The following is a 20,342-nucleotide window of genomic DNA, read 5'->3' on the forward strand; positions in this document are numbered from 1 at the left end:
ACATAGTCTATTACATTGTAAACGTAAAAAATAATGCTGATGTTGAAGCAGGGAAATCTAAATCCACTGATTTAAAAAAAATATTAATGATTAAAACATCTCATGTATATGAATCAAATGCTGTAAATTCAACCTTTGACAAAAAGGAAAACTCAAACTTTGACAAAGCCATAATATATATTACGCTCTAGGATTTTGTGATTTTGTGGTCTCAGAATATATTGCAAAATCAAGCAAGCTTTAAAAAAGGTAGGTGTAGTTTGTGGAATTCTTCCATCTGATTGGACGAGACATCTGTCACTCAGAATATAGAGGAAGTCCAGCAGTAGCTGCAGCAGTGTGTATTGGTGTGTGTATGAACACAGCTCTGCTCTTATAGCGCTCCTTACATCCTTTAATCTGGAATAGTTTGGTCTTCCAAACAAAAGTGTGTTTATAGAGATGGCAAACTAATCTTTACGCCATGATACGCTATCAGTATATCCAAAAACACGCCATATGAACGTCCTTCCTCACAGTAGCGCTGAATGAACTCCATTTTCTTATAAATATAAATATTTATGTTTATTGTTATTTTTTTAGATTAAAAAAATAATGATTTAAAGTGAAGGCAGAACTCCACACATGTACAAGAAATAAAGTTAGATACAAAATTTCCGACTTCCTGTATATCCTGAGTGACAGCTGTCTCGTCCAATCAGCGGTGAGAATTCCATTCGCAAAAAACTATACCTACCTTTTCCGCTTTGTCTGAATAATCGTTTTGTTTTGCGCTTCTCAGCCAAATAGTTTTCTGCAAATAAAGCACACATTTCAAAGGAAAAAAAAAAAACCCCACAGCAAAATCAAGCATTTTTTGGCAATCACAAAAAATTCTGTAGAGACTGATTTTATCATATATATACAGTATGTGCATGTAATTTGTAGTGTATCGTTTGAGAAGGTATATAGAAATGTTGTAAAACCAGTATTTTTTCACTCCGTTTACCCTTTTGCACACATGAGAGTCTCGCTGCTTGGGAGTGGGAGCAAAGAGCAAGAGAAGCTATTAAAGAGTGAACCGTGGTTAAATTTAGACTGGAGGTTATGACAAACCTCATATTTACCTTCAGAGCTTTCATGCCAAAGACTTCTATGTGTGTGTGTGTGTGTGCATGCACATGTGCCCCAGTCCTGAGTCATCATTCTTGTCACGCTCTCCTTTAGCTCTGTGGTGTGCCGGCGGTCCAGACCAGTCAGATTGCGGATATATTCAGAGTGAAACATAATGTGCTCTTGAGTTTTGGCTCGGAGCGAAGACTCCAGACTCCAGACTGGGATCATGGATACTCGACTCCAGTCCTGTTCTCCCTCGTTAAAATATTCCACGCTGTCACATTCATGACCACCTTTTAAAATGATTAGTAGAGGAGCAGTATTTTCCAGGTCAGCTGTCAGGTCAGCTGTGGTGTGGTGTGTATCATACTCTTCATAAACATAATGCTTTTTTGACAAAAAAAAAGACTTCATGCACCACCTTTGACCATGTACACGGATATGTTTATTTACCCTGTGGTCCAGTGCCATTTTTATCTATTCATATGAACTACTACGTTTTGTAATCGTGATGTCCTGGGGATGACCGGTGATATAACAGAACACATGCAAACAATATACATGTACATATACGCACATACGCCCACAAGATAACCCAAGTCCAAGGTTTTCCAAGAACTCTAGGAACTTCTGAACATCTGTTCAAAACACACTCCCTTCCAGCTGGCTCACCAAAAAGAGAGAGAGAAAAAGAGAAAGCGAGTGAGACAGAAAAACAGACAGACAGACAGACAGACAGATAGTGGACACACCCAATCTCTGGATTCTTTTCACCTCCTATTTTTCTTCAGAAATCTCTCCATGTTCACAGCTTCTATGAAAGTTTTTGTATACATGATTGCTTTTTAATCAATTTCCCATGACCTCTTGTCTGGCAAATTGCTTTGCTGACACGTGGTCCATGGTTCTGCACGTGCTCAGTGTGTCTTCATAACTGCAGGGCATGTGCGGAGCCAGTTAATGTACAGTTCTACAAAACAGCCGGAATGAATATTGAGCTGACAAAGCTGTGAGTTAAAGGGGTCACCGGAGACACATGAGGAAAATGCACGAGGTGGAAAAGCTTGTCATGTCAGAATAGAGATGTAGCCGAACAGACAGGCGTTACTGAATAAAGCGCGATGTTTAAAACAAATACAAATACAGATATAAACACAAAGCACACTATTATTATTATTATTAACTGTAAAAGGATCGTGTGACTTTCTTGCTGCAACAAAAAAGGCCATGTGAGAGGGAGGAATGGCCTTGCAAAAGTATTCACCCCCAGAAATTGTGCAGATTTGTCTGAATAGCAAATGATAAATACACATTTTAATGCAATTTTGTGTTATTTTAAAGTGCATTTTCAAAGTTGACATTAGTTACTGATCAGCAAATAATGAAAAGAAAAGCAACACCTGAAAAGTTTTGCTTTTAAAATATTTCAACCACCAGCTTCAGACAAAAGATATTGACTTAATAAGGACAGCAAATACATGAAAGAACACCATCGCTGCAGTGAAACATGGTGGTGGGAGCATGGTGCTCTAGGGATGAGTTTCAACCTTAGAAACTTGAGGATTAAAAGAAGAATGGATGGAGAAACATACAGAAGGATGTTACACTAAAACGGTAAAAAACAATAAACAAAAACGTTAAAGCTTGGGAGAAAATTCAGCTTGTCCCAATAACAAGATCAAAGTAATGCAAGAGTGGTTGTTGTTGTTTTTCTTCTTCTTCTTCCTTCAGCTGCTCTCTGTTCGGGGTTGCCACAGCGGATCATTTGGCACAGGTTTTATGCCAGATGCCCTTCCTGACGCAACCCTCCCATTTTATCCAGGCTTGGGACCGGCACTGAGAGTTAAAGTAATGCAAGAGTGGTTCAAGAAAAAAAGCTGACCAAAATATTCTACAGTGACCAAGTCAAAGTCCAAGTCTGAATCCCATGTTGCAGTGTCAAAAAGTAAACTCACATGCAAACCTAACACCGAGGCTGCCTGGTCTAATGCATTAAACTTGCAGGAATGTCACAGTAAATGAAACTTTCCAAGACTTTGTCTGCCAAACCTACACCCTGTTTCCCACACAGTGTGTTATTTCTCAGTAACGTCTCCACATAAATCACGCTCGTTCTAACCTCTTCTCCGAATTGCTCAGCCTTCCTTGAACTTGTTCAGTAATGCCATAAAAGAAAAATGCACTGGACGTACACATTTCCTGTGGCTGCCTTTATAAAAGCTGTCCTAAGATCTGACCCTTTCTGTAGTATAAACTATTCCGGGGAACCTTTGTAGTGGACCGATGAGCGAGTATTATATTTTATAGTACTCACATTGCCTTCTAAATAAAGTATTTGCACATGCGCACTCGCTAACAGTTAATATTTCATAAACAGCTAGTAACCTGGTGGCGCAGTTTTGGCTAGTAGTGCTATCTACAGCTGCTTAAAACCCAACCCTATCATAGCAAAGAGGAAAACAAGCATGGCTACTAAGCGACTACACACACACACACACACACAACATTTACACTCACAGCTGCACTCGAGTTTAGATACACCTTTCAGAACCTATTTTATTTTTTTATATAATAATAATTACACATTTATTTTTGTAATTAAAATAAATAAATAAATAATTTACACAAAAGGACCATATTAGATACTTAATAATGTATGTTGTTTTGTGGATGATCAGCATCAATGTTTTTGTGTTTCGTGATAGTTGTTCTTGAGTCTCTTGTCGGTCATTCAGAAAAATCCTCCAGTTCCTGCAAGTTGATAGAGTTTTAAGGATCTTCTGCATATCTGACCCCTTACCAACAAGTGAGGGACTCATACACAACTATTATAAAACGTTCGAACGCTTAACGATGTCCAGTAAGGTAATGCAATACATTAAGAGCCAGAAAGGGGGAGGGGAGATATAAACATTTGACGTGTCAGATATTTAGAATGCTTCTCTGCCAGACCAGCAGGGGGCAACCCTGCATGTTTGAGTGTAAGTCTTCTTTCGGTGTAGGTTTCATTTCCTGTGTTCAGTGATTAGTCACTTTATTTAAGTTCTTTGTCTAGTTTCTGTTCAAACGTTTTTTTTTTGGACCAAGCCTTGGTCAGTAGCTCTGTGTCCTAGTATTTGTGTTTGTTGTCTTTAACAATAGTTCTCAGTTTAGTTGTTCGTTCAGTGTCTCAAAGCGAAATTCCACATTTATATCCACCTCCAGCCCTGATCCGTGACAAACCTAAAAATGTGTGCAGCGGAATTCTGGCAGCGCTGGACTGAACAGGACAAGCAGTTCCAGGAAAACCAAAAGAACCTCATCAAGCTCACAGCTTTCCTGGACCAGCTTACTGCCAACCTGCTCAGAGGCTTTCCCTGGGCTGGGGCAACTGCCTGGAGGCAAGCAACTACCCACCTTCCTTACCCCTGCCCTGTGGAGGATGCTGCCTCACTTCCCAGTACTGATCAGTATATCAAGTTAGCTAGCTGGTTAATAGATACTATTAAGTTACCAAACCATTAAACTAATTACAGCAAAGAAGAGCACATGTAAAAAATTATCAAATTGTGGGCAGCTCTGTGCTCTCTAATTCATCCTCTTTCTTTTTTTTAAGTATACACCACAATATCAGGCATAACATTATGACCAGTGCCAGATGAAGTGAATAAGACTGAGTATCTCCTCATCATGGCACCTGTTAGTGGGTGGGATATATTAGGCAGCAAGTCAACATTTTGTCCTCAAAGTTGATGTTAGAAGCAGGAAAAATGGACAAGTGTAAGGATTTGAGCGAGTTTGATGAAGGACCAAATTGTGATGGCTAGACCACTGGATCAGAGCATCTCCAAAACTGCAGCTCTTGTGTGTATATATATATCAAAACATATGAGTGGTTGAGGCTCTGGTTTACTTGTCAGAGGTTCAAGAAATTCCATAGCTTTATAAGATTCTAGAAACCCTTTATTTTCAAACTGAATCAATGCTTGTGATTGTCCACTTAAGGCTGAATCTATATCTGGAGAAACAGGAAGTTTATAGTGTTTGTGCAAGTGAAGGGTTTGTTCTTGTTTTTATTATTATTATTATTATGAAATATTTATTTATTAATTTATTAATAACAGTATCGATAAATAATAGCTTCCACAAGCTTCTTGTCGGCAGAATGTTGAATGACACACACACACACACGTCAGTGGAAAAGCAGCGAGTGTGACTCCGTCACAAGGAGAGATAGACTACTGTAACTGACACTATATAGCTGTGACCTTTCACCTTCTGAGGAAGTGGAGCTGTAGGAGCGCACGTGTGTGTGTGTAACTGCTGGAAGAGCGAGCCACTGATTGAGTGTGTCTGTAATTTTTGCAGTTTTCCGTGTAACACATTAGTGTTCGGGCTTCATTTAGAAACTGACAGTGTGACAGGATGCAGGATGAGAGTGAGGTGATGGTTTATGGTGGAATTGTGTTTGATTTTCAGTACATAATGTTTGTGTGAGAAAGTGTCAGCTATGGAGTAGAATACCTATGTTTTTTGCTAGTTGTTTATTGAGATAATTCCAACACAACACAATACATACTTTAAATTAAATAGTATGCTTTAAGTATACTGCTGTTTGGATTCGGACGGGTCGAGGGTAGTAATTTAAGGGCTTAAAAATGTCAATTTTAACATATAAAATCAATTTTTTTTCTATATGCTGACGTTTTGTGTAAGAAGATGTTTAACATTCACGCAAGGAGTCTTCAGCAGCAGTGATTTGACACTTTTGTAATTTGACTTTTGTCTGCCACAGGAAAGTCTTCAGGAACGATCAGTTTATGCTTTGTGTTCAGTTTGTTGTTGTTACTGATATATTAGTTAGAAGGGCACTAGGTGGTTCAGTGGTAGGTTTCTCACCTACCATGCAGAAGGCTCAGGTTTGAGTCCCAGCCACTGGATGCAGTGCTGGTCCCAAGCCCGGATTAAAAATGGGAGGGTTGCGTCAGGAAGGGCATCTGGCATGAAACCTGTGCCAAGTTGTGGTGCGGACCAATTGGTCCGTTGTGGTGATCCCTCACAAGTAGGGAGCAGCTGAAAGATCAAGGTCAACAACAACGACAACTGTTAGTTAACTTCAGGACGAAAAGAGAAGGGGCAGAAAAGGAGGTGAGGGAACAATGTTTATAACTGTGATAATGTCTCACAACAATGAATGTATCTATAACCAAAGAAAAAGCATGATGTTTAATAAATAAAAATTGTAATTATTGGCAAATTGCTGCAGTGGAAAGCTTTAGAATGTACAGATTTAGAATAATAAATATCTCTGCTTTATCATGCACAATAAATATGACATTTTCAATCAAACTCGGTGATAACAGACAGAGCAGAGCGAATGCAGACGGAGCGTGTTCAAAGGAAGGAATGCAAGAAGACTGAGGAAATACTAAGAAATATGAAAGAATGTAAATGCTTCAAGGTAAGCTTGTTTTAGTGGTAATGGTATACAAGAGGTCTGGGACTCTGACCTCTACACTGTAAAGCGACTTCCAGGAATAACGCCACAGATCTCAAAAAACATAATCCCAGGAATAGCAAGAACACTTTTCCTCATGTTCCTGCTAGTAAACCCCAGTGCAAGCCAGGAAGGTTATATGACTGACAGAGAGACTCCCAGAATAAAGGTTCCCATGTGATGATTGGATTATCAGGAAGTGATGTGTATTTACATGTTCCACAATGCTTGGAGAAACCCAGACACTCGCCCTGGATCTGAATAGTGGAAATAAAAAACACATGTTGAAGCATATCCTGGAAGGTGTTTTTACTGCAAACGAGAACCTCTTGTTGAAGTTTGTTATTGTCCAACGCCAGCATGTGATTTCGATCTGCATGTTTTATGTAAACAGACAGTGGAGGTGTACGGTTTTTACACGAGCTACTGATTTTGAGGCAAACACACGAGTGTGAGAAAAAGGTTCTACCATAAACAAAAAATGTGCTTGTTTGTGTCTGTGTGCGTTTAAAGTGCATTTACGCTCCTGTATGATGGGGTTTGCCAGATGATATCACTATTCCTTATTAACAATATGACAGTATCTGCCTTACATTTTTTTCCATTCATGCCACTTCCATTACACAGTAGAATGTAATCGCAGTCATAAAACACTCGGAGGCATTTCCATGACTGTCAGCAGGATTTACTTAGTCAGCGGTAAAAGAAGGATTTCATGGTCATGGTTAAGTTGAAAGATATGATTTTGTCAAGGTCTGGTTCTTCTCAAGGTTGTTCCTCATTGTGAAACAGGGAGTTTTTCCTTATCTCATCCGGCTTCTTTATTAGGGATCAATCTATATCTATAATGTATATCTGTCAATCTGTACAGCCACAAAATACTGTATAATATAATATTTATACTCCATAAACTGAATTGAATTAAATCAATTCAAATCAAAACATTTTTATTTCATATAACAGGATTATGGTTGTCAGTAACACGCATGTAGGAAACATCAGGTACACTTTAAGTACGCAAGAGAAATTAAAATTCCACACAAAACTCCAATTAAAACAAATTAAGCAGGCAACATTTGTATTCAGCAGCCATTACATAAAAGAGATTATGCCATTATTCCTCCTTATTGACTATGAACAAAGTTGCCCCAGATGACTTATGAGCTCTGGATGTGTGGCAAATCTACAAAATAAAAAAAAAAAGTAGAGAAAGAATGTTAAGAAGTTATTTTGAAATGAAAAACATTTTATTTAGAAATGCACGTAACATGGGCAAGTCCAGTTACAAATATTGAACACTGGAGACAAACAACAAACATCTAAAAAGGTTCTCTGGCAGAATGAAATTTCAATTTCAAATCAATGTAGTTATATAGAAATACAACACTGCTTATGATCCTTAGAAGACCATCCTGATAGTGAACCATGATTGTGGTAGCATCACTTTGTGGAGATGTTTTTCCTGGTCAGGTTGAGGGCAAGTTGGTTGGAAGCAGATACACGCCACTTTAAGAAGAAAAGGTGGTGGTAGCTCAAGTGGTTAAGGCTCTTGTTTGTTGCTCAGACGTTTGGGGTTCAAGCCCAAGCTGCCACTGTTGGGCCCTGGAGCAACTATCCCTGCTCCAGAGGTGCTACAACCATAGATGCCCCTGTACTCTGACCCCTACCTCCTCATTTGGGCTATGTAAGGAAAAGAATTCCACTGTGCTGTAATGTATGTATGGTGATAATAAAGGCTTCTTCTCTTAAAACCTCTTTCAGTATGTAGGAGATTGAGATTGGAGCAGAAGATTCAATAGAACATTTCAACAAAGCAAGAAGTTAAGCATAGTTCCAAAGCAATGCTGGAGTGGTTCAAAATTCTTGCCTGGCAGGGGCATACCATGATCAAGGAGGTGGTTTGTCCAAGGCGCGGCTTGGCCATTGCTCTCAGGCTGTGCTGACCTTTGCGAGTTCCCAAAATATGGGAATCTTGGGCACCCCACTATCAGGCCTCAATGAGCTCTCACAGTTCTCTGGGGCAATTAGCTCAAGTGATTAACCTTGGGGTTGTTGTCTGGAAGGTTGGGGTTCAAGCCCAAGCTGCCACTAGTGGGGCCCTTGAGCTGGACCCTTAACCCTCTTTGCTCCATGAGTGTGTCATGGCTGATGCTGTGCCCTGACCCCAATTTCCAAGGCTGAGATATGTGAAAAAAGAATTTAACTGTCTTTATTTTTGTTGTTTGGCTCGTCTTTGGCTCGTCTCTATTCTTCTCCTATTAAAACCAAACATCAGGACATTAATGTTCCTCAACAGTCTCGATCCAATCTGACATCCAATCGTTCAATATCCTAAATATTCTGGATATCTGAAGACTTGAGTGGGCGATTGACTTGAGTGGGTGAATATGTATACGTCCAACAAATGCTTGCTTTATTGTTCCAATCATTTTTGTGTCACACTAAACCAATCAAATCGTTTAAAAATTCCATTCAGCCCAATCCCAATGTGTGTGTGTGTGTGTGTGTGTTTTAAATTTCAAAAACGTAGTTTTTTGGGGTTGTGAATACTTATGCAAGATTCATTAAAGTCTCTTGATTGCAAATTTGTTTATTGTGTTTTGCTAAATATACATCTTTAGTAGAATTACACATTGCATTTTCTCATCAATTACAACGTGAACAGGAAATTCTATCATTACTGAGATGTTTTTGGGGTCAAGCGAATAGTTGTGTGCCACCACATCACAGCGTTACCACAAACCTTTAATCACAGGACGCAAATTGTGTTACATGGGGATGGACCTTTACAAACACAACCCTGTGGTTACTGTGGTGTACCTTTCCAGAAAAAACACCCCAAAATAACACAATATGATAGGTCAGGGTGTAGGTCAGCTACATGTAAGCAGGTCTTTTCCTCCTTCTGGGTATGTTCTGGGTCGTCTTACATACAGGACTATTTGTTCCAGTGAAAATATATAAACATGGTTCCAAAACATCCACATGCTAGTGTAGATTAGCTGGAAAGGGGAGTAGCAGTGGAGTGTACACAAGCAGCAATCTTACTTGGTTTTATGCTCAGAAATATATACAGAATACAACACACCATGTACCGTTCATAAGCATTTAGAAGTACTAATCTGTTCCTACATGCTTTTTTACAGCTAGAACTTCACAAGTTTTTTTGTGTTACAGGAAAGACTCAATCATTACTCTATATGACACACCCACATATGCGCCAATTGGCTAAAAACAACAATCTGTTTCTCAGATTTACTTACATCACTACTCAAGACCAATTCATGCACAATGTTACTTATCCCAGTTGTTGTTTTTAGACGAGTTGATAAAGAGCACCAGTTACATATTTTATGTACATTTTTTTAAATACACAGCAGCATTTCCTCTGTTACCCAAATAGTACCCATCTATCTACCTATAACATGGAAGAAAGTGAAAAAAATGCTGTGTTGAAATGCTTGTAATATTATTATTATTATTATTATTATTATTATTATTATTATTATTATTATTATTATTGTCAATATTGACAATGAAATAGTAATTGTTTAACTGATTTAATTAAGTCTCAGGTGAAAAGTAACCTTTATTGCTAGATGATTTTTGTTTTATAGCGACTAGAATGTTTACCGTTAGCTGTATTTTATGCTGGCTACTGGAAATGGTGCGAATCTAGTATGTAATTAGCAAAAATAATCAAAACCATGCTAACATAGTTAAATATGTCCAGATAACAACAAATTAGCGAAACTGACCTGAACATGCTTTTTTCTTTAAATGTTCAGGAGGTAAAGGAGACCCCTAATTTTGTACACTTACAGCACATTAAAACATTTTACTGAGTTAAAGCCAGGGTCCTTAAATTCAACACAACTTGGATAGCTATAGCACTAACTAAGTCCCGATGCTAAATTAACACGTACACTTTAGTGGGCTACAGTGTTTGTGTCCAGTTAGACAAATGAAATAATTAAATAAAATGGTCTATTAATGCTAATTCAACACTGGAGTTTGTGCTGTGTCCATGGTGTATCATGATAAGATCATAAATTTAGCACTTAATGAACGTTAATGAACAATCATGTTAATGAACATGACTGGATGCTATCCTGATAATCTATCTTAGATATATCTTAGATAATATAAAAATAGTGTCCTTGATTTGATTTGCACTCTTGGAAAAGGCTTCATTTTATAGCTTCCTAATTAGACAACTAATATGTCACAAAGTGACAAGCAAACAATTGTTTTTGACGTACACAGCGCTGCAATTTAATCGTGACACACAAGCAAAGGTACAGCAAGCGACATATTAACTGAGATGTTCTCCATTCTGGTTAATTTAGGTACAATGGGTTCCAGTGACACATCCGAGCGAACGGCAAAATCTATCCCCTTAGAGCAGTTCTAGGGTGTGTGTTAGCGATGGGAATTTCGGATCGTTTTTCAGACTCGGATCTTTGAATCTGGTTCAGCACAAAATAAACTAATCTATCCAAGTCATTTCATTCGTTTTGTTCATTTCAGCAGAATATAATTACAGTGTTAAGTGTTAATAGCCAATTACCTCGACACATCTACCTACAGAAATGTTTAGAATAAAACAAAACTATAAATCAACCAAGGCCAAAGCGAGACTGACAGGAACAAGAACAGAACTTTTTTGTACTTTATTTTTCAGAAAATGTTCATTGCACATGTCTTTTGATCATTTCATGATAATTCCTGAATATTATACAACATTACATTAGTATTGTTGACTGGAAGATACCGATCCAGGAAGTGGTCACGTGATGAACGAACAAATGACTCTGTCCTGAAGACTCGGGAGATGAAAGAATCATTTCTGTTTCCACCACAGACTGCACAGCCTGAGTTTATGAGGCTGTCACGTGATGAAGGAACGACTGGGAAGATAAACTAATTATGTTTCCCACACAGAACCTACAGGATGTTGCACATGCGCGTTCAATATAAAATGACCGAATCACTCTCTGAGACGACTCATTGTTCCTGAGTCATATTAAGGATTTGTTGAAAATGAATGAATCGTTCATAAACTACACATCACTAGTGTGTGTGTGATCTGATGGATCTCCAGTTCCCCAGTCACTTCCTTAAGTTTTTACATGTAATTAGTTGCCATTAAGTCTACTGGAAGAAAGATTTTTGACAATGATTTTATCTTATCCTGGTATATATGAATATGACTTTTCATATTCTGTGGATACAGGACATATCAAATATCACCTCAAATATCAAATAAGCAAGCTAAGAAAAAGAAAAAAAAATCACACACAGCATGATATGTAGTGAAATGCTTTTATGACTGTCCTTGATATGAAAATCAGAGTCAGAAAAATAAAACCATTCTAAAAAAAACTGCAATTAATAAACAATAAAATTAAAATAAACATATAAAACATATAGGAAAATATGTTGAACAATTACAATAATAAAGTAAAAAATAATTAGATTAAAATAGAAAAAGTAGTTTCTGAATACAGTGATTAGATTTGTATATAGTACATTTTACTGAGTTAAATCCAGGGTCGCTCATCCCTCAAATTCAAAGCAACATGGATATCTATAGCTAACACTAACTACTACAGTATAGCTAACCACTAACTACACGGCAAAGTCTCTGATGCTAAATTAACATGTGGACTGTAGTGAGCTACAGTGTTTATATGTTTTGATATAAAAATAGCGTTCGGAAAAATAGACGACTGGATCAGAGCAACTCTAAAACTGCAGCTTTTATGGGGTGTTCTCGGTCCGCAATGGTGGCATCTTACAGGACTTAAAGGATCTGCTGCTGACATCTTGGTGCAGCACAACTTCAGTAGTAGAGTCCATGGACTGTTTTGGCAGCAAAAAAGGGACCAACACAATGTTAGGCAGGTGGTCATAATGTTATGCCTGATCAGTGTACATTACAGCAGAGTGGAATTCTTTTCTTCATATATCCCAGCTGAGGAAAGGACCAAAAGTAGCAGTTTGGCAGTACTGGGGCTCGAGCCCTGACCTTCTACTCAACAACCCAGAGCCTTAACCACTGTCCCCAAACATGATTAACTCACAGCTACCCTTTGATGTTTATGTAAACTTAGTAATAAAATTTTATGCATATATTTTTCATGTCAAAGTGTCTATACATTTTTGGGCCCCTCATTGTTAAAGTGCAAAAGAAGGTAAATTAGAGATATTATAAAGAAAAATGAAGCTTTAAAAGAAGCAAATATTCTTAATGTATCTGGGGAGTGTACTGTATTTAATCATTAAAGCTTGCTTGTTTTGCATTTGAAGGTCAAGAGACATATTTCCGACGTTCTTGTTTGGGTGATCCTGTGCCCACTGGAACCTCCGATTCTTGCTCTTGGCAAACACGAGTGAGTTCCGAAGTGATCTTCTGCTGCTGTAACTTATCCTCCTGAGGAGTTGATGTGCTGTGTGTCTGTTCACAGCAGCTGTAAAAGGTTGTTACAGTTGCTTTCTTGTCAGCTTGAACCAGTCTGCCCTTTCTTCTCTGACTTCACTCAATAACAAGGTGTTTCCACCAGCATTCAGTCGCAGTCTTTTTGTTTTGTTTTTCACACTAGAAACTGCTGTGTGTGTGAAACCACCAGGAAATACACAAACCAGCACGTCTGGCACCGGCAACACTGTCACCATCGCTGGGATCCCGTTTCCCTCATTCTGAGGTTTGATGTGAAAATTAACATCATCCAGAGCTCTGGATCTGTCTACGTGATTTTTTTAACATATCGATTGGATAACTGTATGATTGTGCAGATGTTCCTCAGAAAGGATGTTGGTCTGTTTCAGTGTGATCATTTGAGTGTGTTTCAGTAGGATTCAGTAAAAACAGTGAAGCTCATGTGATTCACATTTACTGGAAATGCTCAAATCAGGGCTAGGTAGTGATGGGTAACACTTGTTGTTTTTGGTCATTTAAGGTCCTCTCCCTCCCCTTTCGGTTTCCTGATTAACAGGAAGTCCAGTCACAGATAGAAACCAGCTGAGAACAGCTGTGCACTTTCTCTTTCCTTCCTATACTTTGTTTGCCCTTTCCTCTCTCTCTCTCTCTCTCTCTCTCTCTCCCTCCTCCCTTTTGCCCTTTTTCCCTTTTGTTTGTTCAGTCTCCTTTTCTCTCCATACCCCCACCACCCAACCCGACAACAGCTGCTTCGCTCTGACTGGCTGAAGCCAGAGAGGTGGGTGGGGCAATGTGAGTTGTTGTGCTATTTTTCCTCTCTGCCTAGATCAGACCGCTCAGTCTCAGCAGAGCCAGTAAGACACACAGTGTAGAATTATTCTGTCAGTCTGAAAAGACACACACCGCACTCTCACACATGCACACAGACACACTATCACAGCCTGCTGGACTTTTATTTATTTATTCACCCCTGATCTAGGAATTAAAGAATCTAGGAATCTTGTGTTATTCCCTTGTGCTCCTCTCTTTGTGCTGAGGAGATAAAGGAGCAAGAGAACCCCGTACCTGGAGAGCGACGCATGTCTTTGGAGGATGAGTCCGGCTTTAAAGGCGCTGATGGAGGGGTGTAGATACCCAGGGAAAGGCCAGAAGAAAGGTGGAGTGATGTTGGAGCCGTTTGTTCATCAGGTCGGAGGCCATTCTTGTGTACTGCGCTTTGGGGAGCAGACCATCTGCAAGCCACTAATCCCCCGAGAACACCAGTTCTACAAGAGCCTGCCACCAGAGATCCGCAGATTCACACCTCAGTACAAAGGTAAAAACTCAACACAACAAAACACACACACACACCATTCAGGCCTGTTAGAACACTGTGCTCTCTCGCTCATTGTCCCTCTCGCTCTGTCTCTCCTGGTCTGCTCTTCTTCCTTGCATGTACTGAATATGTAAATGGGCAAAAATTCATATGAATGGATGTCATTTGGTTTATGCACTGATTCCTATTTACCTTAATATTTGACTTTTATTCTAATTATAATGTCAAGAATAAAATCTATACATACATATAAATAAATAAACTATATCAAGACTTAGGCGTATTATAATATATCTAATAAGAGTCAAGGTATATACTACTGTCTTATTCATGTGAATGAAATTTCTTAAAAGAAACTTAAAAGAATTATTCCTATATAAGTGAATTATAAAGGCAGTAAACTGGTAAAAACTAGAGTAATAGTTGGCATAATTGACCGGCATTTGCCTATAATTTAATATCAATCCTCTGTGATTCACTGTCTCAAAGTTTTATAAGAGATTTTTTCCAGAATATTGCGGAACCCGCCAGTTCATATGGACACTCTTTAGCTGGCACCCTCGATTCTAAAAACAGAACAAGCCTCGTATTTGGCTTTAACCTAATCGCCAATCTGTGCTGTGCTATTTTACACTTATATTATATATAAATAAAGATGATATCATAAAAATTCTGTGACATTACAATGTACATTACAAAGTATTACCTACTTGAATTCTGCTGGTATTTTCTACTGACAAAGTAATACTCACATCTGGGATTAGTCTCATCTATATATATATATATATATATATATATATATATATATATATATATATATATATATATATATATATATATACATATACATGTATATATATATACATATATCTATATATACAGAGAGAGAGAGAGAGAGAGAGAGAGAATAAATAGTCCCAGGACTTAGGTGTGGCCTTGATATCTTTTTGATTTTTTTCTCAATTTCAATTATAGGTCAAATCAAATCATAATTTGAATTTCATAGCACTTCTTCAGATGATGCGCTTCTATAAATAATATTCACCAGGTTCTTGGGAAAAACAGAACACACACACACACACACACACACAGACTTCAGATGGAGAGATGGAGGTTTGAGTTTCACTGAGAAATTGTTCATTACTAGAAGCAGCTCTGATGAAGGAAATTCAGCCCTCAGACGGGTTTGTGCCAGACAATTCCAGTGAGAGATCATATTCAGTATGATTTATTGATGCCTTGACACAAACACACACACACACAAACACACACACACACAGACACATATATTCTGGCATCATTCACTGTGTGTATGAGAGAGAGAGAGAGAGAGAGAGAGAGAGAGAGAGATGAACGGAAACTCTGTAGCAATGTGTGGTGCTACCAGGGTCTTTGATCAACATCTATCTATCTATCTATCTATCTATCTATCTGTCTGTCTGTCTGTCTGTCTGTCTGTCTGTCTGTCTGTCTGTCTGTCTACCTAAGTTTCTTTTCTCTGTACACACCTACACAAACACAGTATTGTCAGCACACACACACACACACACACACACACAGGTATGACTCTGCAGCTGAGGGGGCATGAGTGTGCTATATCTGAAAACGTGACATCACAGCTGGTGACATCAGCAACCCATCCAGATCCCTGCACAGGAAGCCTCAGGGTCCTAAAGAACGCCAAGTTTGTTGCTTACAGATTTAGGCAGATGTCCTTAGGTGTTTTGTGTGATATATATTTTTCCTTTACGCTTTTTGTTCTGAGATCTGGTTCAATAAGACAGGACGAACCGTGTTGTTTCACACATTAATAAATGACGGGGTGCTGTGATGAAACGGAGGTACCATCACCATCCTGAATTAGTTATTTTCTTAGCACAGCATGATCCTAACGTCTTTATTCCTCTTATATTGTACTACTGCAATATGCCCATAACTCTATAACTCTTACCATTTTTAAAATGTATTAATGGAGGACATGTTAAATTTTTTATCCATTCATAGATCATTTAAAGTTGTGGAATATCCTTGATTCAAGGTACTACATGTTTGTTGTCATATTACCAGGAAAACCACACAGAGAAAACGATTTCATCCTAAAGATGTCGGAAAACTTTATATCTACAGCTTTAATTATTTTAAAAAAGTGTATTCAGGAGCTGTGTATCAAGCTGAGATGCTGCAAAATATTTCATTTGCATTTCTGGCATTTAGCAGACGCCCTTTTCCAAAGCAACTTACATGTCATTTTATACAACTAAGCAATTGAGGGTTAAGGGCCTTGCTCAAGGGCCCAACAGTGGCAGCTTGGTGGAGTATTTTAATTTCAGAGCAGACTTTGCGGTGCTTTGTGGTTTTGCTCAGTTTTTCCACCAGAGTCTATTAGCATAATTTTCTCCTTCATGCTGATAATGTAAGACTTTCTTTTGTTCTTTCTGTTTTTCCCATGACGCACATTAAAAACCAAATCTCCAAGATCTTTTGAGTCTCGATCCTCTCTTACCATCTAAGGTAGAGTTTTTCCTCGCCACAGTCGCCTCAGGCATGCTCAATGGGGATTAATAGAAATAAATTTATATATAAGTCTAATATTAGTCTTGAACCTTTTCTTCTATATTCTGAAATACTTCAATATACTGAACAGTTTTCAAATCATAATACAGTATTTTAATGCCAAAAACAAAGCTGTGGTTTCTGGAAATCTGTCCTAAAATATGTTAATTCTTGAGCGAGGAACATGGATGGTTAAAAAGTCTAAATAAAACAGGAGTCTATAAAATCAGGCCTTCTGTGTGTCTTAGTAATTTGATCAAGTTTATATCGATGACGTTGGAAAAAGGACACTCTTGCCACTTCACTTAAATATGTGTGTGTGTGTGTGTGTGTGTGTGTGTGTTGCTTCAGGGTGCCAGTCAACATTAAAAAAAGCACATCAATAATATCCTAATAACAAGCGGTAGGCTGGAATAAGTTGTGCTTGGGTCTTTGAGGATATATTTACAAGTCAAATCTTACAGAATGTTCACACAGCATGGAGATATCTCCACAAACAACAGCTGTAGGACAGATATTATTTAGAGATATTATTGTTTTTAGCTCTTCGTGATGATGCAGTGGAAGTTCAGTCAGCAGTAACACTGTACAGTACCATACAGTAGCTCCTTTTCGGGTCTGATTTGTCGGCACAATATCATTTATCGAGCATCACTTAAGAGCTGCTCTTTCTTATTGACTTGAGGTGTTGTCATGGAAACGAAATGAGAGTGAAAATTTGGAAGAATGGGCAGAAAATGTTTTCTTTCTATTTAAATGAGTTGGGAACATAAAGCACAAAATACACTGTACTCATCTCCTCTCTGTTTTTATTTTTGTTCCCATTCTTGCATTAGGTGTGGTATCGGTGAGCTTCGAGGAAGACGAGGAAGGGAACCTGTGCTTGATTGCGTACCCTCTGCACAGCGATCCGTCTGATCAGGAGAACACGGAACCCTTAGCTGATGGAGAACCCAAAAGCAAGCTGCTGAAGTGGAGTAAAAAGAAGACGTCCGGTCTGCTGGAGAACGAGAGGACGAGAACGAGCCGCAAAGAGGAGAAAAGCAAAAGGTGAGCTGTAAATATCGGCGTAAATCATCATAGTGACCTACTGGACCTGGCTGAAAATAAACTCTCACACGCCTCTCATTTTCTTGGCAGTAACCGTGAGGATAAAGCAGAGGTGTTGTACTACAGCCTGGAGAAAGGCAACATGGCACCGCAGATCAAACATAACCCCTGGAGTCTGCAGTGCCACCAGCAGCATCTACAGAGGATGAAAGAGAACTCCAAACACCGAAACCAGCACAGTATCCTTTCAATATTTCAGAAAATATCGACATTCATTTAGGAATTCCCAGTGCATGCAAAAATGCACAAACTGCAGCAAAAAGTTGTATTTGGCAGATACAAATAAAGCAACAAGAAAAAATAGAACAGGAACAAAAATAAAATAAAATAAATAAATAAATAAAATCACAATATCCTCTCACAATTCCTGTTTTCATTAAAATTTATTTTCTGGGAATTTTCTCTTCTATATTTTATAGAGAGAGTGCCGTTACTTTTGAATAGCTATCATAACCTACTGTTTTTCAAGGATGATTATTATTGTGAGACATCTTTATTGAGTTTGACTGAATGTTCCTTACATTTTTGTATTGAAATAAGTAAAGGATTTAACTTAAACTCTGCATATACATTTGAAGTAGCTCGTTGCTAATTATTCTATTCAAATGAGTTTCCCATGAGCATATGAGCTCATATGCTTATGTGTATCTTTTGTGTAAATGTTCCTGCATTGAATTTACGAATAAATTCTTCTAAGCCGTCTTGATAGATTTAGATGTCCAGAATAGTTATAAAGCGGTGTTATAGAATTAGGCTTGCGTAATATAATTATATGTTAAGACAAATCGAAAAGTTTCGGTGTCTATCAAGACTGAAACAAACTACGCCCGATCGATCACTACTGACCAATCTTTGTGGAGGTGGGCAATCTATTTGAATGTTATTTCTTTAACTCAAACCCCTTTTCAGAGTTCATTCTCCTGGAGAACCTGACATGGCACTATCGGGTTCCTTGTGTCCTTGATCTGAAAATGGGAACCCGGCAGCACGGCGATGACGCATCAGAAGAGAAGAAAGCCAACCAAATTCGCAAATGCCAGCAAAGCACGTCGTCCTTGATAGGAGTGCGGCTCTGCGGGATGCAGGTAATTACACGGCTAATTTTTAAATTTGCTTCTAAATGTCAAATAAATTGTTGCATGCTACAATTTGGAGACTTCCTGTAGCAGTCAGACTCATTGTTCCTCTGTGTGTAGGTGTATCACAGTGTAACGGGGCAGCTGATGTTCATGAACAAGTACCACGGCCGCAAGTTGAGCCTGGCCGGCTTTAAAGAAGCCCTGTGTCAGTTCTTCAGCGACGGACGCGTTCTCCGCAGAGAGCTCCTCTCTCCGGTTCTGCAGCGGCTCAAAGAGATGCGAGCTGTCCTCGAAGCCTGCGAGAGCTATCGCTTTTTCTCCTCGTCTCTCCTCATCATCTACGACGGAGCACCAGCACCAGTTGCTGCAAGATCTCGGCCGTCTCGTGGAGGAGAGGTGGAAGACGAAGATGAGGAGGAGGATGAGGATGAGGAGGAAGGAGCATATGGGGGTCGATCCCAGCACAGGGATTGTTCCAGCGGATCAGGATCGAGCTCGCCATTGGTGGACGTCAGGATGATCGATTTTGCTCACACGACGTGTCGGGATTACGGCGAGGATAGCGTAGTGCACGAAGGTGGAGACAGTGGCTATATCTTTGGCCTGCAGAATCTCATTAGCATTCTGTCGCAGCTTGAGGAGCACAGCAATGATTAATGGCATACATGATTAACCATGTCATTGGTGCACCGACCGCTATGCTAGGCTTATAGTGGATACCCTGATAAAGGTAACAGGGCTGAAGGCTATGTTCCGATCCCTAAGACCTTTAATCGCGCCCCAAAGACGAGGCACCAGAGCGTCAAGGAAGGGTGGAAGGTCAAATCCCAAATGGCCATCAGGAGCTGATGGGACTGAACTGCTAACACGTTTGCTTATTTTTCTGCAATATCTAGTGTGGCCCCTCGCTCCTCTAGTCAATTCTGTTTTCTCTCTACGTGACAGAAGGACGAGGACAAGGCAGACCATTATGTGGGTTCTGGAAGACCCCCAGATTTTTCTGTACTTGCTCTGAAATCAAAGAGAGCTGAGAAGGTTATGAAATTCTAACAAAGAAAAAGACACTGTTCGCACACATGCACACACACTCATACCTGGAATGAGATGTGGATTTGTAGCAAAGCAAAAATGTCTTTTTTTATATCTTGCTAGCACAATAAAACATGAAAAAAGCCATTATGATATGAACAATTCACAGACATCAAGGTGCTTTATAGAATCAAGACCAAGAGAGATTTATACCTAAGGAAAATGAAAGAAAGGGAAGAGACT

The 20,342-nt window shown here is 38.9% G+C and overlaps 1 protein-coding gene across 1 annotated transcript; it reads left to right on the forward strand.

The window, feature by feature from the left end:
- Positions 1-13,833: 13,833 nt before the first annotated feature.
- On the forward strand, positions 13,834-20,130 carry ip6k2b (inositol hexakisphosphate kinase 2b). The gene is made up of 5 exons (XM_058403060.1): positions 13,834-14,328; positions 17,718-17,931; positions 18,022-18,170; positions 18,901-19,076; positions 19,188-20,130. Exons 1-5 carry the CDS (start codon positions 14,106-14,108, stop codon positions 19,725-19,727), a joined length of 1,302 nt encoding a protein of 433 aa, XP_058259043.1. The 5' UTR covers positions 13,834-14,105; the 3' UTR covers positions 19,728-20,130.
- The last annotated feature ends 212 nt before the right edge of the window (positions 20,131-20,342 follow it).

Source organism: Hemibagrus wyckioides, linkage group LG11, assembly GCF_019097595.1.
Source record: "Hemibagrus wyckioides isolate EC202008001 linkage group LG11, SWU_Hwy_1.0, whole genome shotgun sequence".
Taxonomy (NCBI): domain Eukaryota; kingdom Metazoa; phylum Chordata; class Actinopteri; order Siluriformes; family Bagridae; genus Hemibagrus; species Hemibagrus wyckioides.